The 25,969-nt window shown below is 37.3% G+C and overlaps 1 protein-coding gene across 2 annotated transcripts; it reads left to right on the top strand.

The window, feature by feature from the left end:
• The first annotated feature begins 9,480 nt into the window (after positions 1–9,480).
• Positions 9,481–24,333, top strand: TAAR2 (trace amine associated receptor 2). 2 transcript variants are annotated; one of them, XM_017500614.1, is made up of 2 exons: positions 9,481–9,566; positions 14,934–16,696. In XM_017500614.1, exons 1-2 carry the CDS (start codon positions 9,543–9,545, stop codon positions 15,927–15,929), a joined length of 1,020 nt encoding a protein of 339 aa, XP_017356103.1. In that variant the 5' UTR covers positions 9,481–9,542; the 3' UTR covers positions 15,930–16,696. The 2 variants fall into 2 exon arrangements, with proteins under 2 accessions (XP_017356103.1, XP_017356102.1); XM_017500613.1 differs by lacking the exon at positions 14,934–16,696 and adding an exon at positions 23,201–24,333 and having other exon boundaries at positions 9,486–9,566.
• The last annotated feature ends 1,636 nt before the right edge of the window (positions 24,334–25,969 follow it).

Here is a 25,969-nt window from a genome sequence, read left to right as displayed (position 1 = left end):
TACAATTAACAAGGGATGTGAAGGACGTCTTCAAGAAGAACTACAAACCACTGCTGAAAGAAATAAGAGAGGACAAAAACAAATGGAAAACCATTTCATGCTCATGGACAGGAAGAATCAATATCGTGAAAATGGCCGTACTGCCCAAAGTAATTTATAGATTTAATGCTATTCCCATCAAACTACCATTGACTTTCTTCACAGAATTGGAAAAAACTACTTTAAATTTCATGTGGAACCAAAAAAGAGTCCACATAGCCAAGACAATCCTAAGCAAAAAGACCAAAGCTGAAGGCACCATGCTACCTGACTTCAAACTATACTGCAAGGCTACAGTAACAAAAGCAGCATGACACTGGTACCAAAACAGAGATACAGACCAATGGAACAGAACAGAGGCCTCAGAAATAACACCACACATCAACAACCATCTTATTTTTGACAAACCTGACAAAAAGAAGCAAGGGGGAAAGGATTCTCTATGTAATAAATGGTGTTGGGAAAACTGGCAAGCCATATGCAGGACGCTGAAACTCAATCCTTTCCTTACACCTTATACAAAAATTAATTCCTAGTGGATTAAAGATTTAAACATAAGACCTAAAATCATAAAAACCCGAGAAGAAAACCTAGGCAATACCATTCAGGACATAGGCATGGGCAAAGACTTCATGACTAAAACACCAAAAGCAATGGCAACAAAAGCCAAAATTGACAAAAGAGATCTGATTAAATTAAAGACCTTCTGCACAGCAAAAGAAACTGTCAATAGAGTGAACCAGCAACCAACGGAATGAAAAAAAAAATTTTTCATCCACACATCTGACAAAGGGCTAATATCAAGAATCTACAAAGAGCTTAAACAAATTTACAAAAAACCAATCCAAACCAAACCAAAACAAAACAAAACCAACAACCCCATCAAAAAGTGGGCAAATGATATGAACAGACATTTTTCAAAAGAAGACATTTATGTGGCCAACAGACATATGAAAAAAATGCTCATCATCACTGGTCATTAGAGAAATGCAAATCAAAACTATAATGAGATGCCATCTCATGCCAGTTAGAATGGCGTTCATTAAAAAGTCAGGAAACAACAGATGCTGGGGTGGATGTGGAGAAATAAGAATGCTTTTACACTGTTGGTGGGAGTGTAAATTAATTCAACCATTGTGGAGGACAGTGTGGCAATTCCTCAAGAATCTACAAGTAGAAACACCATTTGACCCAGGAATCCCATTACCAGGTATATACCCAAAGGATTATAAATCACTCTACTATAAAGACACATACACATGTATGTTTATTGCAGCACTGTTCACAATAGCAAAGATTAGAACCAGCACAAATGCCCATCAATGATAGACTGGATAAAGAAAATGTGACACATATACACTATGGAATACTATGCAGCCATAAAAAAGGATGAGTTCATGTCCTTTGTGGGGACATCGATGAAACTGGAAACCATCATTCTCAGCAAACTAACACAAGAACAGTAAATCAAACACCGCATGTTCTCACTCACAGGTGGGAGTTGAACGATGAAAACTCATGGGCACAGGGAGGGGAACATCACACACTGTGGCCTGTTGGGGAGTGGGGGACCAGGGGAGGGATAGCATGAGGAGAAGTACCTAATGTGGATGATGTGTTGATGGGTGCAGCAAACCACCATGGTACGTGTATACCTGTGTAACAAACCTGCATGTTCTGCACATGTACTCAGAACTTAAAGTATAATTTAAAAATTAATTAATTAATTAATTAAATTTCCATACACAGACGTGTGTAGACTTATCATATTACCAACTTCTTTGTTAGTAATATAATTTATTAACTTATAATTTATAATTAATATAATTTATTATACACTTGTGTGGGAGGGGTGTTTAGGTTCTTTAAAGGATCCATTTATCAATTTATTTATTGTTTTACAAATACCGCTAATTTAAGTCTAGAAATGAGGTTAAGAAAAATTTCTTCACTCTATTTTCTCTTCTTTTTCACTTTTGTTTATTTCTTCATCTGAAGAATTTAGCTTTATGTAAACTTTTGTAACTCCTTATAAATTCTGGGGACAACTTGTCAAATAGTATACAACACACGTACATCCTTTGAGATTTTGATAGAGAGTCCATTAAATCTCTAGACTAGTTTGGGAAAATTAACATCTTTACCAAAATGATTCTTTTAATCTTTCTTTAGGTCTTTGTTTATGTCTTTTAATAAAATTTAAAAATTTTTCCATAAAGGACTGGCACATCTACTTTTAAAGGTACTTTTTCTATTTTTGATTATGTTGTAAAAATAAATTTTTTTACAAATTACAATTTTGAGTTATTTCTTGTTGCTAGACAGAAAAACAATATATTTCTGCATTTTAAGTTTTTTTTAAACTTTTGTATTAGGTTTGGGGATACATGTGAAGGTTTGTTATATGTATTTTAAGATTTTTAACTGTCAACCTTGCTAATCTCTCTTATTAACTCTAAAAATGTATGTGCATACTTGGATATTTTATACAGACATTTACATCATTTGTCAATCATAATAATTTGTTTTCATTTTTCTAATTTTTCTACATTTTCCTCCAGCCTCACTACACTGGTTAGGGGCTCCAGCAAAAGCAAGAAATTGAAATGGCTTTAGAGCAAGCTTGTTCAACCTGTAGCCCAGGACATCTTTGAACGTGGCCCAACACAAATTTGTAAACTTTCTTAAAACATTATGAGGTTTTTTTGAAAAAATTTTTTTAGCTCATCAGCTATCATTAGTGTTAGCGTATTTTATGTGTGGCCCAAGACAATTCTCCTTCTTCCAGTATGGCCCAGGGAAGCCAAAAGATTTGGACACCCCGGCTTTAGAGGGTTCTCTAGCCTTGTTTCTCACCTTCAAGGAATAATTTTAATGTTTCATCATTACATAAGATAGTTGCTAAAAAGATTTTGTTTTTATAGATACCCTTAATCAGGTTAAGAAAATTATGTTTTCCTACTTTGCTAAGAGGGTTTTTTAAAATCATAAACAGGTTTGAATTTTGTCATGTGTCTGTTGAAATAAGTAAATGATTGTTCTCTCTTAATTTGATATTATGATAAAATACTTTAAGTAATGTCTTTATGTCAAATAATCAAACGATGCTTATGTCCCTAAGGTAGACCAATGTAAGTATAATTTATCTTCTTTTTTCAAGTAACTCAGAACTCTATCACTGTTGCATCTAAGTTTATGAGTAAGATTAAACTTAAATTTTTCTGTCTTGTAGATTCTTGCCAGAATTTGTTTCTAGTTTATGCTGTCATCATAAAATCAATTGGCAAATTAACTATTCTTGGTGTCCTGAATAGTTTGTGTAAGATGGGACTTATTTGGTCCTTGAATATTTAGTAGAGCTTACCATTGAAATCATAGGAACATGACATGGAGTTTTCTTCATAGGAATACTTAAAGCTACTAATTCCTTTGTAATGGTCAAGGACTACTTACAGGAGTTTCTGCTTTAACATAATGTGCAGGCACCTGAAAAACTAACGTCCTTAATATTGTGCACAAAGAATAATAGGGTTGATGGAAAATAGGATTAATGGCAGATCACCCAAACACCGTGTCTCTCAGACCACAATGCAATCAAATTAGAACTCTTGATTAAGAAACTCACTTGAAACCTCACAACTGCATGGAAACTGAACAACCTGCTCCTGAATGACTACTGGGTAAATAACAAAATAAAGGCAAAAATAAATAAGTTCTTTGAAACCAATGAGAACCAAGACACAACGTACCAGAATCTCTGAGACACAGCTAAAGCAGTTGTTAAAGGGAAATTTATAGCACTAAATGCCTACNTTAGAACTCTTGATTAAGAAACTCACTTGAAACCTCACAACTGCATGGAAACTGAACAACCTGCTCCTGAATGACTACTGGGTAAATAACAAAATTAAGGCAAAAATAAATAAGTTCTTTGAAACCAATGAGAACCAAGACACAACGTACCAGAATCTAGGAGACAGCGAGAAAGATCTAAAATTGACATCCTAACATCACAATTAAAAGAACGAGAGAAGCAAGAGCAAACAAATTTAAAGGCTAGCAGAAGACAAGAAATAACTAAGATAAGCAGGACTGACAGAGATAGAGACATGAAAAACCCTTCAAAAAATCAATAAATCCAGGAGTTTGTTTTTCAAAAGAATTTAAAAAATAGACTGCTAGCCAAACTAATAAAGAAGAAAAAAGAGAAAAATAAAATAAACACAATAAAAAATGATAAATGAGATGTCACCACTGATCTCGCAGAAATACAAACTACCATCAGAGAATACTGGAAACACCTCTGTGCAAATAAGCTAGAAAATCTAGAAGAAATGGATAGATTCCTGGACACAACTCCCAAGACCAAACCAGGAAGAGATCTGTCCCCTGAGTAGACCAATAACAAGTTCTGAAATTAAGGCAGTAATTAATAGCCTGCCAACTAAGAAAAGCCCAGGACCAGAAAGATTCACAGCCAAATTCTACCAGAGGTAAAAATAGGAACTGGTACCATTCCTTCTGAAACTATTCCAAGCAACACAAAAAGAGGGAATCCTCCCCAACTCATTTTATGAGACCAACATCATCCTAATACCAAAACCAGGCAGAGATGCAACTGAAAAAAAAAACTTCAGGCCAATATCCATGATGAACATCAACGCAAAAATCTTCAATAAAATACTGGCAAGCATAATGCAACGGCAAATCAAAAAGCTTATTCATCATGATCAAGTAGGCTTCATCCTGGGGATGCAAGGCTGGCTCAACATACACAAGTCTATAAATGTAATCCATCACATAAACAGAACCAAAGACAAAAATCACATGATTATCTCAACAGATGCAGAAAAGGCCTTCAACAAAATCAACAGCCCTTCATGCTAAAAACTCTCAATAAACTAGGCATCAATGGTACGTATCACAAAATAATAAAAGCTATTTTATTATGAAAAACCCACAGCCAATATCATACTGAAAGGGCAAAAACTAGAAGAATTCCCTTTGAAATCTGGCACAAGACAAGGATGCCCTCTCTCACCACTCCTATTCAATATAGTACTGGAAGTTCTAGCCAGGGCAATAAGGGAAGAGAAAGAAATAAAGGGTATTCAAATAGGAAGAGAGGAAGTCAAATTGTCTCTATTTGCAGATGACATGATTGTATATTTAGAAGACCCCATCATCTCAGCCCAAAACCTCCTGAAACTGATAAGCAACTTCACTAAAGTCTCAGGATACAAAATCAATGTGCAGAAATCACAAGCATTTCTATACACCAATAACAGACAGAGAGCTAAATCAAAAGTGAACTCCCATTAACAATTGCTACAAAGAGAATAACATACCTAGAAATACAACTAACAAAGGATGTAAAGAACCTCTTCAAGGAGAACTACAGACTACTGCTCAATGAAATAAGAGAAGACACAAACAGATGGAAAAATATTCCATGCTCATGGTTGGGAAGAATCAACATCATGAAAATGGCCATACTGCCCAAAGTAATTTACAGATTCAATGTTATCCCCATCAAGCTACCAATGACCTTCTTCACAGAACTGGAAAAAAACACTTCAAACTCCATATGGAATCAAAAGAGAGCCCACATAGCCAAAGCAATACTAAGCAAAAAGAACAGGAGGCATCATGCTGCCTGACTTCAAATTATACTACAAGGTCACAGTAATCAAAACTGCATGGTACCAAAACAGAGACAAAGACCAATGGAACAGAACAGAGGCCTCAGAAGAAACACCACACATCTACAATCATCTGATCTTTGACAAACCTGAGAAAAACAAGCAATGGGGAAAGGATTCCCTGTTTAATAAATGGTGTTGGGAAAACTGGCTAGCCATGTGCAGAAAGCAGAAACTAGACCCCTTCCTGACACCTTACACTNTGATTCAAAGAGATGCTTGTGGTGATATAATTTGTAATAGCAAAACTTTATAAATTGAGGTCTTTAACATCATGGGAATTATTAAGTAAACTACAGATTATCAAACAACCACTCCTGAAGGAAAATCATAAAGTCATTAAAAAGTAAGAACAGAGGCATCAGAAGCAACATCACACATCTACAATCATCTGATCTTTGACAAACCTGAGAAAAACAAGCAATGGGGAAAGGATTCCCTGTTTAATAAATGGTGTTGGGAAAACTGGCTAGCCATGTGCAGAAAGCAGAAACTAGACCCCTTCCTGACACCTTACACTAAAATTAACTCCAGATGGATTAAAGATTTAAACATAAGACCTAACACCATAAAAACCCTAGAAGAAAACCTAGGCAAAACCATTCAGTACATAGGCATACACAAGAACTTCATGGCTAAAACACCAAAAGCAATGGCAACAAAAGCCAAAATAGACAAATGGGATCCAATTAAACTCCAGAGCTTCTGTACAGCCAAGGATACTATCATTAGAGTGAACGGGCAACCAACAGAATGGGAAAAACTTTTTGCAATCTACCCATCTGACAAAGGGCTAATATCCAGAATCTACAAAGAGCTAAAACAGATTTACAAGAAAAAAACAAACAAATGCATTCAAAAGTGGGCAAAGGATATGAACACATACTTTACAAAAGGAGACATTGACGATGCTAACAAACATATGAAAAAATGCTCATCATCACTGGTCATTACAGAAATGCAAATCAAAACCTCATTAAGATACCATCTCACGCCAGTTAGAATGGCGATCACTAAAAATTCTGGAGACAATAGATGCTGGGGAGGATGTGGAGAAATAGGAATGCTTTCACACTGTTGGTGGGAGTGTAAATTAATTCAACCATTGTGGAAGACAGTGTGGCGATTCCTCAAGGACCTAGAAATAGAAATACAATTTGATCCAGCAACTCCATTATTGGGTATATACCCAAAGAATTATAAATTGTTCTATTTAAAGACACATGCACACATATGTTCACTGTGGCACTCTTTACAATAGCAAAGACTTGGAACCAACCCAATGCCCATCATTGATAGACTGGATAAAAAAAATGCAGCACATATATACCATGGAATACTACGCAGCCATAAAAAATTATGAGTTCGTGTCCTTCATAGTGACATGGTTGAATCCAAACCATCATTATCAACAAACTGACACAAGAACAGAAAACCAAACACCCTATGTTATCACACATAGGTGGGTGTTGAGCAATTAAAACATATGGACAAAGGGAGGGGAGCATCACACACTGCAGTCAATTGGAGGGGGCTAAGGGAGGGACAGCGGGGGTAGGGTGGGGAGGGGTAACGAGGGGAGAAATACCAGATATAGGTGATGGGGGGATGAAGGCAGCAAACCACCTTGCCATGTATGTACCTATGCAACAATCCTGCATGATCTGCACATGTACCCCGGAACCTAAATTGCAATAGAAAAAAAAACCTTTTCGTAATATTCAAATTAATTAGCACTTTCCCCATTTCACTCGGGGGCTTGTCCTTTGGTTATATTCTCTGGGCAATGAATCCAAAGACTCAGTTTTCCCAGACTGCCAGCAGGTGTCACTGTTGAAAATAGGTGGTCACCCTGTGTGATGTCATTCCTACTGCCATGATGTGGAGACACCAGGTTATGGGGGGAAGCTGTGGCTTCTAAGGGCTTAGACAAAACCAAGAGGAATGAGCTGGTACTCGTTACATTTGCATTGCCACAGAGCTGTTATTCTTAATCTTGTGCTCAGAACTGGAAACACTGGGTCTGAAGACTTTTCTTAGGCTCAGCTGTATGCTGCTTCCAGGCTTTGATTTTGACTTTTCATCCCTGGTTCTCCTTCTGCCATCTGTCATGGTCTGTCTTGAGCTAAATTTTTTAATTTTTTGTAGAGATGAGGTCTCACTGTGTTGCCCAGGCTGGTTTTGAACTACTGGGCTTGACAAGTCTTATTCCCTTTGCGCCACATAAGTTCCTTTGAGTGTTAAAAATGCACATGAAGTTCTAACCTTCCCCTGCTATTTGTCTCCCATCCACAGGATTAAAAGAGAATACTTAAGTAATTCTTTACAGAACCCAGAAAGTTTGTCCAAAATGACTTTGGTCTCTCCCAGAAGACATAGAAGTTGCTGGAAACTTTTTAGTAGCAATGTCTTTTGCTATTTCTACTCTTTTGTCTAATATATGTAAAGATTTCTTTAGAAATATACATATACATGATCTTATCTCATTCATACCATACATCATTATTTTATCTCATCTCATTCATAATATAACTATGAATATGCTTTGAGATGAAAAGAGATATTTTTTGTTGTTCCTCTTTCTCTACTTCAAGAAGAGCTACTAGCTAGGTATGATGGGGCATGCACCTGTAGTCCCAGCTACTCGGAAGGCTGAGATTGGAGTATTGCTTGAGCTCGGAAGTTCAGTGCTGTAGTGAGCTATGATCATGCCACTGCATTGCTGCTTGGGTGCCAGAGCAAGACTTTGTCTCTTAAAAAAAAAAAAAAAAAAGAAGTAGAACTACTAAGTGAGGTTCAGCCAGGACTAGCTATGTGTTTTCATGAGGCCCAGTACAAAATGAAAATGTAGAGCCCCTTGTTAGAAAGTTATTAAGAATTTCAAGAGGTCACATAAGAGCATTAAATTAAGCATGGCTTCTTCAAAGCTCAGCTCCCTGTATGACTGCACAATCTGCATGCCTATGCAGTGGTCCTAGGCAGAGCCGACCGAGATCACACAGAGCACTCTAACTTTTATCCACGAAGGACCTGGGTTTCTTCTAATGACCAGGGTTATATTTAATCTACATCTGGGGTATCTTGCCTCCCAAGGCTGTTCCATCACAGCAACATGAACTTTCACATTTCAAAAGGAAAGACAAAAAGGTAGCCTTTAAACACGAGTAGCTTTAAACCAGTGGCATCTGAGAAGATTTTGGCATAATCATGTGAATTATTTACAAAGATAATAATTATGCTCGATTTCTTCAGAACTAAGAGGATTAATGAGATATGTACTTTTAATCACATTTATGCAAAGGAAAAAGAGGAAGGCAAAGGGAAGGCCTCAGTGATTAGCATTTGAGACAAAATATACACTGACTGTCTCAGATCTTTCTGAAATGATGAAGGACACATATCTTATTTTTTTCTGCTTGAATCAGAGATCCCATCCATGTGTGGTTGAGATCAGGCTCCTTAGGACCCTCCATAACTCAAGGGCTCAGATTTGCTTTCACAGCCTTTATGTAATAGCAGACCTAGAGCCTTAAATGATGTAGGTGATAAAAACTTAGGTAAGCGGAGACTCCTGGGAGGATGAAGGAGTGATTTAAGCTCATTGAGCTGTTAAACTTTTGAACAACAAGAATTTTGTTTCTGTTTCTGTTTTTTTCTCTTTCAGATTCAACCCCCTTGAGACTAATTGTTAAGTTATAAATCAGCACAATTCACATAGTTTGAGTCTTCTCGTTCCATATAAACATTCAGAATATTTAGAGAAGAAGCAAAGAAAAAAGTTCCTCCAGTAAAGACTTAACAATGGAATCTTCTGCAGTACGACAGGTATGTGGAAGATGTAGGATATGAAACAAAGATCTGTGTTTTCTCTTCCTTGAGGTTTTCTTAAGAAATAAATTGCCACCCTAATAATGCAGTAGATTGCTGGTGCATTGGGTCTTCCTTTTTGAATTTTGGTCATGTTTACAGAGAATGTTTAGGCATGTGGAAGATTGAAGAAGGTGCAGGACTTAATATGAATTTGTAATAAAAGGCAGTCATTTTAATATGTGAATGAAATAACATGCTGCCTTCTGGCAGCGTAACATGTTTACTGGGAAGAATACTTAGAATCCTGGGAAAGGTTACCTCCTTATAAGTGGCTGAACAAATTATTTATCACTGTCAAGTATTTAAACTGTCTTAAGTATTAAGTATTAAGATAGTTACCTGGCCTTTTCCTTACAATCCCATTTCCTTTCTTTCTTAGGAGAAATCTTTTCTAGTCAAATGTATCCTTGAATGTGGTGATTATTAGCAACAAGGAAGGAAAAAGGGAAGGAAGGAAAGAGGGAGGGAAAGTAACTTTTGATAGTGTGCTACGTATCAGGCATTATGCTAAGGTTATTCATAAGGCTATTCATATTATATGTTACACTATTCACTTAATATGTTGAGTCATTGACATTAAATATTTGATAGAAATCGAACAATTGAAAGAAATCAATAGTTTGGGTAAGGGCAAAATAATTCAAGGAAATGAGAAATAATGATTACCTGGCAGAAAGACATAGTAAAGTCCATTAAGTCTTAAAAGTAGCTACTAAAGCAGAGGAATATTTATTTACTAATGAAGCGTTAATCAAATGTAAAGACGAGGCAAAATTAAAAGGCATCACATTAGAAATATCAGAAAATTATTCTTCCTCCTCCCTACCCCTAAAAAAAGAAAAAATAATAATAATAATAAATTAGAAAAAATAGAAAATTCTTTATTATTGTGGTCATGGTCTTGCAGTTTGATCACTTTCTCAGGCAATATAGAAAACACTTTTAACAATTTAGTAGAATAAAGTTTATGCTTTATTCATAAGCAGAATGGGCAAATGATTCATTATATTACAAACCTTCATTTTTTTATGTCTGAGCTTCTTTTAGAAACTTAACAGTAATGGCAAAAAGATCTGACTTTCCATTTAACTCTATCACAATCCATCCATGTATCTAAGGATGCTTACGTTAACAGGTTTAAAAAAAATAGAAAAAGTGACCCTTGAAAACTATAGCCTTCAAAATACTACTTTTGCATTTAGCTTTCCATAGATATGAAAGATATGGTTCTTGAAAGGTTTAAGCTGATTATAGATGTCACATGCAAGAACTATGTCAAATAAATTATGGGGGCCGTAATATTTAAATGGAATTAAAATTATTATTTGATGAATTCATCAAATAATCATCTGATATACCTCTCTATACTTTGTGGCATGCATATGAGGAATTTATGTGTGAATGTAGATATTATATTATTTGTTTCAAAGAACTTCAGTACTAAGATAATTGTGTAATTAAAGTCTCTGACTGTTAAAAGGAAAATTAGTCAAGCCCTGCAGTTTATGATTTTAGACTTAGAAGGATTCAGCATGATTTTAACAACAGTGGATGGCAAGATGATTAACAACATCAAAGTCATTAAGCCAGGAACACAATGAAATTTGGGAACCATTGAATCTTAAAATGTACTGTAGTTGGAACAGGAAACCAAACACCATAGGTTCTCATTCATAAGTGGGAGTTGAACAAGAACACATGGACACAGGGAGGGGAACATCAGGGCCTGTCGGGGGTGGGGGAGGAGGGTGGTGGGAGGCAAGGGGAGGAAGAACATTAGGACAAATACCTAATGTATGCAGGGCTTAAAGCCAAGATGATGGGTTGATGGGTGCAGCAAACCATGATGGCACATGTATACCTATGTAACAAACCTGTATGTTCTGTACATGTATCTTAGAACTTAAAGTAAAAGAAAGAAAATGCTATTGTGAAAATGCCTTTAGCACAAGAATGTTGTATGTGTGTTAAAAGGACATTATTTATTACTTGTTATTTCTTTTAGCTTCACTTTGCAAAAAGTAAAGTGATTTAAAAATAAACCAAAAAAATTTGCTTTGGATCTCCTATGCTTTTAAATGAGCATACTGAAGGTGATCAGAAATCCTTTTTTCTTTTTGATAATACTGCATTTTCTCTCAGTATTTTCTTCTATGGTGATGTCTAACTGGTCAGTAGGTGGGTAACAAAAAAGGACAAGTATCTAAAAAATGTAGTACCAAGAGAGAGGAAAATCTCTCACTTCTCTCTTTTTTTTCTCTCTGTTTTCTTTTCTTCTCTTTTCTTTTTTTCTGTGACAATGTTAGGAAGAGCAAAATGCTATATGTATGTATTAGAAACCCTTACTTTTTAATGTGTCTTTTTAAAATTTTTATTTTCATGTTTTTAAACTTTTGTTTTAAGTTGGGGGGTTACATGTGAAGGTTTGTTACATAGGTAAACTCCTGTCATGAGGGTTTGTTGTACAGATGATTTCATCACCCAGGTATTAAGCTCAGTACCCAGTAGTTATCTGTTCTGCTCCTCTCCCTCCTCCTGCCCTCCCCCACCAAGTAGACCCCAGTGTCCGTCCTTTCCTTCTTTATGTTCATAAGTTCTCATCGTTTAGCTTCTACATATAAGTGACAGCATGCAGTATTTGGTTAGAAACCCCAATTTTAGCTGCTAAAAATGAATATAGTTAAAGAAATGGTTGTACACATTTTAGACAGATCTGGATAAAACTGTTCTGATGAAACCCTTTCATGAATAAGTCAGCTGTCTCTGCTAACAGCATTTAGGATGTGGGCAGAGATCTCAAATGCATTTTGGTAGTGTTTCTATTTTGTGGTATGCAGTCAGTCACCTAGGTAAGAGGTATGAAGATCTTTAGTTCTATTGCTCAAATATGTCCCGTCACATATCAGGCGATTCGTTCTCTGCAAGTGGGGATGAGGCTGGCAAGGAGAAAGAATAAGGAGGAGAAAACTGCCTTGGACTCACCACTTGGCATTGTTTGGAGAAAGCTTTTAATTTCAAATCTGTACTCACTCTCTTTTAGCTCACTTGATTAATTAAAAAAATCATTACCCAAATTTAAGAACAAAGTGGGAAATCTCTTTTGACTAATGTTAGCCAAGAACACTTTTCCTGTCGAGGAACGATAATGAAACTAGAAAGTCTGTCTTCTCTCATTCTATTCTCCGCCCCCCGCCGTCATCTTTTCTCTGCTGTGTTTTAGGGGTCCCTGAGAATTCCTTTTAGAAGGTCTCAAAACACATACAGCTGTATGTCTTTTCTTTATTCTACGTTCCATGTAGAACAGGACTTTTCTCTTCTGTTCAAATTCTTCTCACCCATTGAGACCCAGATCAAAAGTCATATCCTCGCTGCAATATTCCTGTGCAGCCCAACCTGAAACTATCTTGTCCATTTTTGATCTTTGATTGTACATTTTGCCTGGATCTGGTTTTGGTCAGGTAATCACCACTATTGCTTTCATCTGCAATGCAGAATCATTTAGGCTTTGTTTTTTTTTGAGACAGAGTCTCACTCTGCTCCCAGGCTGGAGTGCAGTGGCACAATCTCGGCTCACTGCAACCTCCGCCTCTCGGGTTCAAGCAATTCCCCTGCCTCAGCTTCCCGAGTAGCTGATACTACAGGCACTCACAGCCACATTCAGCTAATTTTTGTGTATTTAGTAGAGACAAGGTTTCACCATCTTGGCCAGGCTGATCTTGAACTCCTGACCTTGTTATCCGCCTGCTTTGGCCTCCCAAAGTGCTGGGATTACAGGCATGAGCCACCATGCTTGGCCAGAATCATTTAGGTTTTAAGTGTTGATGGGCTTTGTTTCTTCAGCTGCATTGTAGAATCTCTGCTGCCAGGGTTTATCTTCATGCTTTCTTCTTCCTTTCCTTGTATCTTGCATATTGCGGGCATTCAAGAAAAAATATCTTGTTCTATTTGTGATGTGCTCTTATAAGGGTTGAGAATTTATTGGTTTATCTGTTGGTAACTGATAAGTCTGATATGCATGAGGTCACTGAAGGCCAAAGGCATTTCTGCAATATTGAGTTATGCTTTGCATATAGGCAGCTCTTTTTTTCTTAACTTACCTTTTAAAAAGAAAGTAATTCTAATTTATGAACATGTTACATTTCAAAAATATATTAAAGAATAACATGCAGATTTTAATATGCAAAATGAGCATTTTGGGCCAACTCAAGGAGGGCATATGCTTAATTTTCTTGTAGTGGAGATGGCTTGCTTTCTAAAAGCTCTCTAGCCCTCTGCTCATTTGTGTGGCCTGCACATGGAAAGTTGTCAGGCTGCCATTGCACAGGGCTCTGAGAAGGTGCACTTTGCTCGTCACAAGGAACTCAGGGTTTGTCCAGCTTTGGCAGCTTTGGTCTCCACCCACCCCTGACTTAACTGCTCTGGCTGATGTGATGCTTGTTAAGATTTCACGATTTGCTGAAGAGATTGACTCTACCAGATAATTAGGGGTCATTAAATGATTCTTCCCCCTTAAAACAACATTGGCATGAATAAAACAAACAAAGCACAGTGAAAATAATAGAACACATGAATGAAACTATTTTCAAATAATAACCTCCTGATCTCACATATAAGAGACCACAATCAAATCAAATCTGATTATATATTTCCAACTCCTTGGAGGAAGAAGTGCATGTGTTGTCTGATAAATATCTATTCTTCCCACACGCAGGAAGATGAGTAAGAGTTAGCTCAATCATCTTTTTTTTCTTCTTTTAAATTTCAAAGCCTGGCATAAAGTAAGAGTTTCCTAAATGTTGGTAGTATAGAAGAAAGTATGGAGTAAATAATGTTGTTTTTTTAAATTGAGATGGAGTCTCACTCTGTCTCCCAAGCTGGAGTACAGTGGCAAGATCCTGGCTCACTGCAACCTCCATCTCCTGGGTTCCAGTGATTCTCCTGCCTCAGCCTGCTGATCATCCTGGCTAATTTTTGTATTTTTAGTAGAGATGGGGTTTCACCATGTTGGCCAGGCTGGTCTCAAATTCGTGACCTTAGGTGATCCACCCGCCTCGGCCTCCCAAAGTTCTGGGATTACAGCATGAGCCACCATGCCTGGCTAATAACAATCTTTTAAGCCAATTAGGTCAGAATTCTAAAAAATTACAAATAAAGGTTAAAATAAATGAATGGGAAAGATCATGAGTAATATTGCAGCATAAATTATCTTCCTGGATTCTTCTCAGCTTTTCTTGAGTTTTTCTATGAAAGCATGTATAAAACATAGAATATTTTATTTATATTCTGACAAAATTTCACCTGCTCTTTTTTTTTTTTTTGAAGGAAACATTCGATTGCTCTGAATATGGAAATAGATCTTGCCCAGAAAATGAAAGGTCTCTGGGTGTCCGAGTGGCTATGTATTCATTTATGGCAGGAGCCATATTCATCACAATATTTGGCAATCTTGCCATGATAATTTCCATTTCCTACTTCAGGCAGCTTCACACACCAACCAACTTCCTCATCCTCTCCATGGCCATCACTGATTTCCTCCTGGGATTCACCATCATGCCATATAGTATGATCAGATCGGTGGAGAACTGCTGGTATTTTGGGCTTACATTTTGCAAGATTCATTATAGTTTTGACCTGATGCTTAGCATAACGTCCATTTTCCATCTTTGCTCAGTGGCCATTGACAGATTTTATGCCATCTGTTACCCATTACGCTATTCCACCAAAATAACTATTCCAGTCATTAAAAGATTGCTACTTCTCTGCTGGTCGGTCCCTGGAGCATTTGCCTTTGGGGTGGTCTTCTCAGAGGCCTATGCAGATGGAATAGAGGGCTATGATATCTTGGTTGCTTGCTCCAATTCCTGCCCAGTGATGTTCAACAAGCTATGGGGGACCACCTTGTTTATGGCAGGTTTCTTCACTCCTGGGTCTATGATGGTGGGGATTTATGGCAAAATTTTTGCAGTATCCAGGAAATATGCTCATGCCATCAATAAATTGCCAGAAAATCAAAATAATCAAGTGAAGAAAGACAAAAAAGCTGCCAAAACTTTAGGAATAGTGATGGGTGTTTTCTTATTATGTTGGTTTCCTTGTTTCTTCACAATTTTATTGGATCCCTTTCTGAACTTCTCTACTCCTGTAGTTTTGTTTGATGCCTTGACATGGTTTGGCTATTTTAACTCCACATGTAATCCCTTAATATATGGCTTCTTCTATCCCTGGTTTCGCAGAGCACTGAAGTACATTTTGCTAGGTAAAATTTTCAGCTCACGTTTCCATAGTACAAATTTGTGTATACAGAAAGAAAGTGAGTAGATTTATTCTGCATGAATAAATTGAAGCAAAAAGACTAGAACTTAGAAGAATGAAGTTGTTTAAAATGTGCGTTTGTGTGCACGTGTGTATTATTTTAGCTATCATAGAAAGTTCTTGGTTTCTAAGATAAGATAAAAAAAAAAGGAAGCTTCTCTTTGAGCCAAAAATCCCTCCAATAGTTTTCAGAATTCTTTACACACCCATTACTTCCTGGTAGAGAGAAAACAAAAGAAAATCAGAAAAGCATAGAGAACATGGGGGAAAGCCAGAGATGGAAAGGGTAAGACACACAAAAGCTTTTATAATGTTCAAAAGGGATCAAAACATAGGCTGAGCTTGAGAACTGCTTGTGCCTCTCCCCACCACAGACGATTTGTGTGATATTCCCATTCCTATTTGTTCCTCAGTGCCTTATCAGATGTACTTTGAAACATCAACAACTAAAAATGGTAGGTAAGTAAATATAGAAATAACAATTTTAAAAACCCGTATTCTTCCAGGAATCAGTTATATGTTAGCTGAGAGTTAAGGCTGTACTAGATTCTGCTGTTGTGAGAACAAATGTTTCTTAGCCAAAAGAAGAAATAGCAAACTGAGTAACTGGGGCCATGGGCTCCAGGTGGGTTTTCATTCAGGAGCCATCTAAATCAGAACAGATGATTTCCATGTTACTTGCAGTAGAACTCTGTTCAGTGTCCTCCTTTCCTCTATAGGCTCATCCACATTCTGTGTTGCTATTTGGTGTTCTGGTGTTTAATAAATGTGGAATACCTACTAAAAAAGTTTTGTTTTGAATCCATCATTCTTTTTTGCTTGATATTTACCCTTTTTTTTTTTGGAGATGGAGTCTCGCTCTGTCACCCAGGCTGGAGTGCTATAGCATGATCTCGGCTCACTGCAACCTCTGCCTCCCAGTGGGTTCAAGCAATTCTCTCAGCTTCCCGAGTAGCTGAGACTACAGGCATCTGCCACCAAGCCCGGCTAATTTTTGTATTTTTATTAGAGACAGGGTTTCACCATACTGGTCAGGCTGGTCTCAAACTCCTGACCTCATGATCCACCCGCCTTGGCCACCCAAAGTGCTAGGATTACAGGCATGAGCCACCACACCTGGCCTATACATATGTTTTTTAATAACAGAGGAGTGGGAGGGAGAAATAAAGAAGAAAATTATTAACTTTAGGTTGAGAATCATTAATAACAGATGGGCTGTGACCAGTGATGTGTTGGTGTAAGTTCGACACTGGACTCTAAAACAACAGTCCTAATTTGTAGAGTTTGATGATTTCCATGGTATAGAAATTTAATAAATCTTCCCTTATAAGTGATTTCAACCTATAAATGTAATGTCAACTGGCTTTCAAAAGTTGTGAAAAGTTAACAAACTATTTTTGAAAATAATCACAGGTAGTTCCAGTATATCACTGGCTGCAAACAACATTTTTAATGAAAAGCAAATTAGAATAGAAGACAATAGGTAATATCAAAATACATTGCTTGCACCGAGGCTAAGTATAGCCTCATGAAGTTTTATTTTCAGATATGTCTCTGTGTGTGTGTGTGTGTGTGTTTATATATGGTAGTAAACTGTGTTTCACTGAAATATTCCTTGTTTTAATTTCTTCATTTACATTATAGCAATGAAAATTGTGAGTTTTCAAGAAGAGAGTAGTTATATCAGGTACAGTTATGAAAGCAAATTTGTCAATGCCTTTTCAATGAACTTTTACTTTCAAAATGTAATCACCCTGCTGTGTTCCAGTGGGGATGACAGATTCGTTGAGCACCCTGTATGCTTGCTGCCTTCCACCATTCACTCTGCCTTCATTTCCCAGGATTAGTAAAGTCATGTCCTTCAATATCCAGAATTTTATAGTAAGCTACAGATGAGAAAACTGAGCCTGGGGGATTTAGTGGTTTACCCTAGATTACACAACCAGTTATAAGCACAGGACAAGAGCCCAGCTCTCTTGACTTCTTATTCTGTGTTATTTTTTACTAAACTTTTTTTTCAGATTTGTGTCATTTTAACTGGACTTTTTTTAAAATAAAGATTTTCAAAATTCAAACTTGTACAAATCACTGAAGTAAGAGTAAAAACTCTCTCCCACCCCAATATCTTCTCATTCAGGAATCAATACATTCAGGAATCAAAGTGTAATCAGAAACCTTTGCTGATTCAGGCAATTATTCCTTCCTTGGATATTAGCCAGCATTTAATTGAGCCCACATGTCTGTGTATTTTCAATATATAGAAACTTTTGTACCTAATCTTTCTAGAATGACCATGAAATAACATATAAAATTGTCTTTTATTTGGGGAAAATAAAACTGAGCCATTAAAAACAAATAGGATATTTCAATATCCCTTAAGAAAGTTAAAAGAGCAAAAGAGCTACCCCACTGGGATCCACAGTTAGTGCCTGTCTGGAAGCTCATGGATCTGAGTTCTCTACTCCAATTCTCTTGACAGCAGAAGCAAACTTATATATGAATCAGATATCTTAACACTCTACACTAAACTTTCCAGAATTTCCTGATATCATACCTGCAAAGCCACCAGAAGAAGGTCAATGATTCACAACTAACTTTTCAGGAAAGGAAAGGTACCAGGTCAATCAAAAGAATTGGAAATGTTCTATTATTTTTAAATTATTGCTGATTTATTCTCTTCTTCAAAATAATTGAATAGTGATAGCTGTATTTTATAAAGAATCAGAAATTGTTGAAATGGGTTGCAACTGAGAACATAGGTTTTAACTAAAATATAATTATTGTGATATTCTAGTGAAAGAAAGGTCTTAAATTTTCCATCAAAATTCATTTGACAAGGTTGGTAAATTTCTATATAGTGGCATATAAAATACTTTTGCAAAGTATAAGAACTATGCAAGACATGATTCAGTAAATATAGTTAGGTATTTCAATGATGCCAAAATGTACTTTCCTCTTCAGCATTATATATCAATAATAAAAATACTTGTTACATACTGCTTAAATCCGATACTACGTATTTTATTTTTATATCCCCTTGCAAGAAGTATTTACTTCTTAAGTAAAGATAGCAAGATATTCACTTGCTTTCTGTTTCTCAAAACTATTCTCTCATTTCAGATACAAGGAGTGCACAAACTGAAAATGCAGTCTCTCTAGAACAGTTCTTCTCAAATTCAGTGGGCATAAAAATAACATAGGTATCTTGCTAATATGTACAGAGAGGGTTTATTAGCTATCTTATAAATAACATTTGCCATTTTCCTAGTATTTTAATCTTTCCCAAACCACATGTCTCTAATACCATGAGATAAGACGCCTGTCCATTAACTAGGTTTTCATAATGTGTTAGAATGAACTTCTTTCCACTTAATTCAACAAGCAGTTACTGGTAACCTGCCATGCATATGGCTCTGTGTTAAGTGTTGCAAGGGTTAGCAGGTTAATTGGATGTTGTCTCACTTCCCAAGTAATTTAAAGTTAGGAGAAGGCAATGTACTAGAAGAAGAAAACATTGGTATTTGAAATCATGGTCACCTGTAAGATAAGGGAGTGGAACCACCTGTCCAGAGAACTTCGGCCAGCCTGATGGTCTGTAGTTAGATTAACTTCAACTGAGAGAGTCTTCTGGATGGAAATGATATTTGTGCTGAGCCCTGAAGTAGTTAGAGATAAAGGAATGGCAATTGGATGGAGGAAAGGGAGTTGTCCAAGCATTGGAGTGGGCACTTGTATGACAACAAAGGGACTACAATGGCTAAAGGTGGCTGAAGTAATGCAGACTGAAGGGAGAACAGGCTGCAGCCAGGGTTTCCCTGAAAACACAGGCTGAAAAGACACACTTATCACATACATGCAAGACCGTGGTCTGTTGTTCTAGCCAAGGTGTGTTTTCCCAGACTCTTTTCCTTTTATCTACCAAAAAAAAGCAAACATAGTCTTGGTGAAAGATTTATTTAGAATAATTCCTCTTGCCCACCCCTCTACCAACGGATTCTCTGATATTTTGTTTTAGTAGAGATTCTTCTTTTCTGCTAGTTTTTGCATAATGCTATGGCTTATAGCTAATTATAACACAAACATTTTGGTTTTCATTTTCACTCTCCTTTCTTCCCTTTCTCTCTGAAATAGAAGTTGCTCTTCCTGTTCTGTGTGTGTATTTTCTGTCAATTAAAATGTTTTTCCTATTCCCAGCTACTTTTTAGAAGAAAATATTTTCAAGGCATCATCTCTGCCCATTGCCAAGTGCCATGTGCTTTTGTAAGACTTACTGGTGAACTGTGAGTGATTTAGGATAAATACGTCATTTATATGATAGATAATATGTGTACTTTTTGACATTAGGATGTATAAACTACTATATATCATTATAAAGTAGATTTATAAGAGAAATATTTGCCTTCTCTTTATCTTCAGTTTTAGTGTTACCTTTGAATATAGTCTACTTATTGTAAATCCTGAAATGGCTTCATTATATACATTCATAATATTCATTATGGTTTATATTAAAGAATTAACCAGAAAAAATCAACATTATGGATTTCTATAAATGTCAAATTCTTATTTATCTTTTCTATAATAGCACACATCCCATGTATATATTTGTAATAAGATGCTAGTCCAAATTATTAAAATTACTCATGAAATTGTGCTGTTACCCTGTTGTCTTCATTTTAACAAGTTTAATAAAAATGAACAGAAATCTCCTCTTTAGTCGAAATTTACTTTTAGACTAAGAATAATTCTGAAAGTTATAAAAATGGAATGTATGTTTGAGAGTTTGTGGCTTAAGATCAGTTTTTAATGAATTATATAAAAATTAGCATAATTTTCTGACCTATAGCAAGAGAAATAATTGCTAGTGTTAGCTCTAGGTCCTAAAGAATAAAGAGAGGCAATGAGGAGTGGAGGACTGTGGTGGACAGAAACATATCCTCGATGTCATTTTTAACAAAAGAAAAGCACACACATTTATTTAATATACATTTTGCGTGACACAGGAGACTTCAAAAATGAATACCGCCTCAAAACAGGAAAAACTGTGTATTTATTTTTTTTCTTTTTTGAGACAGAGTCTCACTCTGCTGCTAGGCTGGAGTGCAGTGATAGGATCTCACCTCACTGCAATCTCTGCTTCCCAGGTTCTAGCAATTCTCCTGCCTCAGTCTCCTGAGTAGCTAGGATTACAAGTGCATACCACCATGCCCAGCTGATTTTCGTATTTTTAGTAAAGACAAGGTTTCACCATGTTGGCCAGAATGGTCTCGATCACCTGACCTCATGATCCAGCCATCTTGGCCTCCCAAAGTGCTGGGATTGCAGGCATGAGCCACCATGCATCAGCTGAAACTGTGTATTTTTGTCAACAGTCTTGCGAAAATATGACAAAAGAATATGATGTAATAGTAATAAACTGGGGGCTAACTGAACAAGGCCTATTTGTTAGATTCCTCTTGGTGTCTCTGTGTGACATTCTTTTCCTCCGAGTATAGGACATGAGAGGGTCTTATGGCCTATTTTAGGAGAAGACTAGCTCATTCTTTTAGGGTCTGCCTCAGGGAAGACATTGGAGAAGGTCAGAGTAAACTTGCTTCTGCTATTTCTTCAAATACTAAGGTGCCATATTTTGAGGTACCCTCTCCTGAACCCCATCAGCTTTTCCTTTAAAAATTTTTTTAATTACTATGGATACATAATAGTTGTACATATTAATGGGGTACCTGTGATGTTTTGATACAGGCAAACAATGTGTAATGGTAAAATCAGAGTAAGTGGGGAATCCATTCTCTCAAGCATTTATTATTTCTTTTGTGTGAGGAATATTCCAATTCTACTCTTTTAGTTCTATTAATGCTTTATCAACTATAATCACCCCAATGTGCTAGTTAATACTAGATTGTATTCATTCTAACTGTATTTTTGTATCCATTAACCATTCCCTCTTTATGCCCCTCTCCCCATTATCCCTTCCAGCCTCTGATAACCATCATCCTACTCCCTATCCCCATGAATTCAATGCTTTCTTTGCTTTTAGCTCCCTAAATAAGTGAGAACATGAAATATTTGTCGTTCTATGCCTGGGCACTACGACTATATCCTAACACAATGTCCTCCAGTTACACTCATGCTATTGCAAATGACAAGATTTCATTCTTTTTTATGGCTATTTAGCCATGGCGGGAGCCACGGTTATCACTATTTTTGGAAACTTGGTTATAATGGTTTCCATATCACATTTTAAACAGCTTCACTCTCCCACAAATGTTCTGATCCTCTCCATGGCAACCATGGAGGTGGGCCTGCTTTTCTGTGGCCCACCAAGCAGACTCTGTGCTTTGTTTCAGGCACAGTGTCAAGCTTCTCTTGAGGCTGCTAGGGAATGGCTTTTCAGGGTGATGTGTATTCCAAAGCCAATAGCAAAGCACACATGACAATGTATTGGAAGTTTTTATTTACGCAATTTTTCCTCCCTCCTTTATTCAGCCCATGGTAACCAAAAGGAGTCATGTGAGATTTGAGTAACTGAGTCTGTCAGTGTAGAATTTGCAATCCTTATGAGTCTCTCAGTGATGGAACATGTGACATGGCTTCAATGTTTAGAATCTCAGAGAAGCTATAAGACTTAGGAAACACAGGGAAGGAGAATGAAGAGTAGAAGATAGGAGAGGAGGGCAGAGGGTAGGACAGAGAGAGAGTGTAGCAAACAAAGAAGCTGTGAAGCATTGACCCAGGTGCATGGTTTAACCTATGGCCACATGGCTGTTGAAAGCCATGTAGAAAAGCCATGTTTCATGGTACTGCATGCTTCAGCAGCAATATGCCATTTATAAAAACATTAGCACACTGTTCACAAATGAAGATTTCAAATTATCAAAAGAATGCCAAAAGAAAAGCTTTGGTATTTCACTTGGCTTTGGTGTATTATGTATTTTTTATGATGCAAGAAAAGAGTTTCTAGGAATGTGGCTGGTCAAAGTGAACGTTGACCAAAAATTCTTGAAAATCTCGCAATTCTTTACCAGGAATAAATCAGACAATAGGTATTTCTATTTCATCCATCCATCCATCCATCCATCTATCCAACATAGATGGATAGGTGGATGAAATAGAATTAAATAGAATAACACAGGAAAGAATAAACAGTTGAAAATTTTCATTCTTCTAATGCAGCAAGTAACTCAGAAAGCAAACACAGTTAATATAATTTAAAATATTTGAATAAATTACAATTGAAGTGAATTAATAACAGATAACTTTGAAAATTGTTGTATTATTAGGAGCTGAAATTCACTGGGATCATTTTAAGAAGAGAAGAAACAGTGACTCATCCTCCTGGAAAGGAATTTCAAGTGATAAATCACCATGGATTTAACTTATATTCCCGAAGACCTATCCAGTTGTCCAAAATTTGGAAATAAATCCTGTCCTCCCATCAACCGCTCTTTTCATGTCCGGGTGATAATGTATTCGGTTATGTCTGGAGCCACGGTTATAACTATTTTTGGCACCTTGGTTATAATGGTTTCCATATCGCATTTCAGACAGCTTCACTCTCCCACAAACTTTCTGATCCTCTCCATGGCAACCACGGACTTTCTGCTGGGTTTTGTCATTATGCCATACAGCATGGTGCGATCAGTGGAGAGCTGCTGGTACTTTGGGGATGGCTTTTGTAAATTCCACACAAGCTTTGACATGATGCTCAGCCTGACCTCCATTTTTCACCTCTGTTCCATTGCTATGGACCGATTTTGTGCTGTGTGTTACCCTCTACATTACACAACCACAATGACAAGCTCCACCATAAAGCGACTGCTGGCATTTTGCTGGTCAGTCCCTGCTCTTTTTTCTTTTGGTTTAGTTCTATCTGAGGCCAACGTTACCGGTATGCAGAGCTATAAGATACTTGTTGCTTGCTTCGATTTCTGTGCCCTTGCTTTCAACAAATTTTGGGGGACAGTATTGTTCACTACGTGTTTCTTTACCCCTGGCTCCATCATGGTTGGTATTTATGGCAAAATCTTTATCGTTTCCAAACAGCATGCTCGCGCCATCAGCCATATGCCTGAAAACACAAAGGGGGAAGTGAAAAAACACTTATCCAAGAAAAAGGACAGGAAAGCAGCAAAGACCCTGGGAATAGTAATGGGGGTGTTTCTAGCTTGCTGGTTGCCCTGTTTTCTTGCTGTTCTGATTGACCCGTACCTAGACTACTCCACTCCCATAATAATACTGGATCTTTTAGTGTGGCTCGGGTACTTCAACTCTACTTGCAACCCTCTCATTCATGGCTTCTTTTATCCATGGTTTCAGAAAGCCCTCAAGTACATAGTGTCAGGAAAAATATTTTGCTCCCATTCAACAACTGCAAATTTGTTTCCTGAAGCACATTAATAAAAAGCTGTTACAAAAGTGAATATAATATTGCATATGAGGTTGTTATTATTTTGACTTGCAGCACATACCTTAAATCCCCAGATCACTGCAAACATAATACTATTAAATTTCAGTAATCTCGGTAAGTGTACTAAAACCTACACAAGGGGTACATTCACTACCTTTGACCAGTAAATCAATTGCTTGTTAATTTGTTAATTGTTAACTCACTTCCAATCCACACTCACCGCTGACTGGTGGGGAAAAATGTACAAAAGAAATATAAAATATAGTTCAGAATAGGCTGGCCTGAATTTACATACATGAGACAATTAAAAATCAATATAAGAAGTTTTTAAAAAGTGTTAGTGGTTTTGGTTCCTATCTGATACCACTCTAGGAATTCAGGAAAAGGAAAATTGTTGTGGCCTGTGGGCCCATGAAGAAAGTGTGCCTTAAGGTTGGCCTCTATTGTCAACTGCCCGCCTTATCATTTGTCTTGGGAGAATTGTTAACCATCATTTTATAAATTATTCAGTTATTTTCGGATACCTTTAGGCTCTCTACAAAGACTTTTCCATAGGAGAACCAGGTTGATTATGAATTACCATATGCAATTTGAGCTTTTGCCTTTGTGATTATTTACTTTGGGGTTTACACTTGAAATGACTTTCTGATTCCTGTTTCTCTAGCATCTTAATCCTCATGATATGTCTCCATGATTGGCCAGCAATCACAAGGCCCCTCCCTGTACAAACTGGATTAAGGAGCTCTCATGCGCGGGGTTTCAGATGACATTTTACCATTGGAAAGCTCCTGCAGGAGATCAGCTGGTGGAAGGAGGGTGAAATCGGGTACTTATCCCAGGCAACCTTTCTGCCATGTTGCCCTAGGGCTGGTTGTGTTCCTCTAGGAAAGGCCACCGGGAGCCCCTCTCCATGCAGTCATCGTCTCCGAATTCCCTTGACTGCCTCCTTCCCCTGCCACTTCTGGCCTAGCTGGAGTAGTGGTTCCTGCTATTGCTGCCCCTGGCTATGAGACTGCTTTTTGCTGGTCTCCTCAAACACTGCTGACACCACACCCTAGTAAATGGTCCTTTATTAAACTCTCCTCAATCACCCAGGTTGACTGTGCCATCTGTTTCCTGTTGGACCTGATGAAGGTGGCTTTTCATTGCTCTCAGATAAAGTTCTGAAATTCTTCCCAAAGGTGCATCAAGTTTTGCACGTACTCAACTTGGTCTTGTTTGTCCTTCCACATCAAATCCCTCCTCCCTGCAGCACACACCTCTGAAGTAATCACTGCCCCCTCAGTCTTCACCCCATTTGCCCTATGTGGGGAGCTAGTCACCTTCCTCTTCCATTTGGCTAATTTCTTATTTTATTTTTAAGATCAGTTTGTCAGTTTGAGTCTTCTGTGTTCTTTTTGTGTATAGAAAAGATATGTTGGCCAGGCACGGTGGCTCAACCTGTAATTCCAGTACTTTGGGAGGCTGAGGCAGGCAGATCATGAGATTAGGAGATCGAGACCATGCTGGTAAACATGGTGAAACCCCATCTCAACTAAAAATACAAAAATTAGCTGGGCATGGTGGTGCACACCTGTAGTCCCAGCTACTCAGGAGGCTGAGGCAGGAGAATAACTTAAACCAGGGAAGCAGATGTTGCAGT

The sequence above is a fragment of the Cebus imitator genome, unplaced genomic scaffold (assembly GCF_001604975.1).
Source record: "Cebus imitator isolate Cc_AM_T3 unplaced genomic scaffold, Cebus_imitator-1.0 Scaffold267, whole genome shotgun sequence".
NCBI classification, from domain to species: Eukaryota; Metazoa; Chordata; class Mammalia; order Primates; family Cebidae; genus Cebus; species Cebus imitator.
Note: the sequence above shows the minus strand (reverse complement) of the source record. Positions and strands in the feature narration are given on the sequence as shown.

Coding starts and splice junctions, on each gene's coding strand:
- TAAR2 (XM_017500613.1), top strand. CDS start 23,286: ATGGATTTAACTTATATTCCCGAAGACCTATCCAGTTGTCCAAAATTT.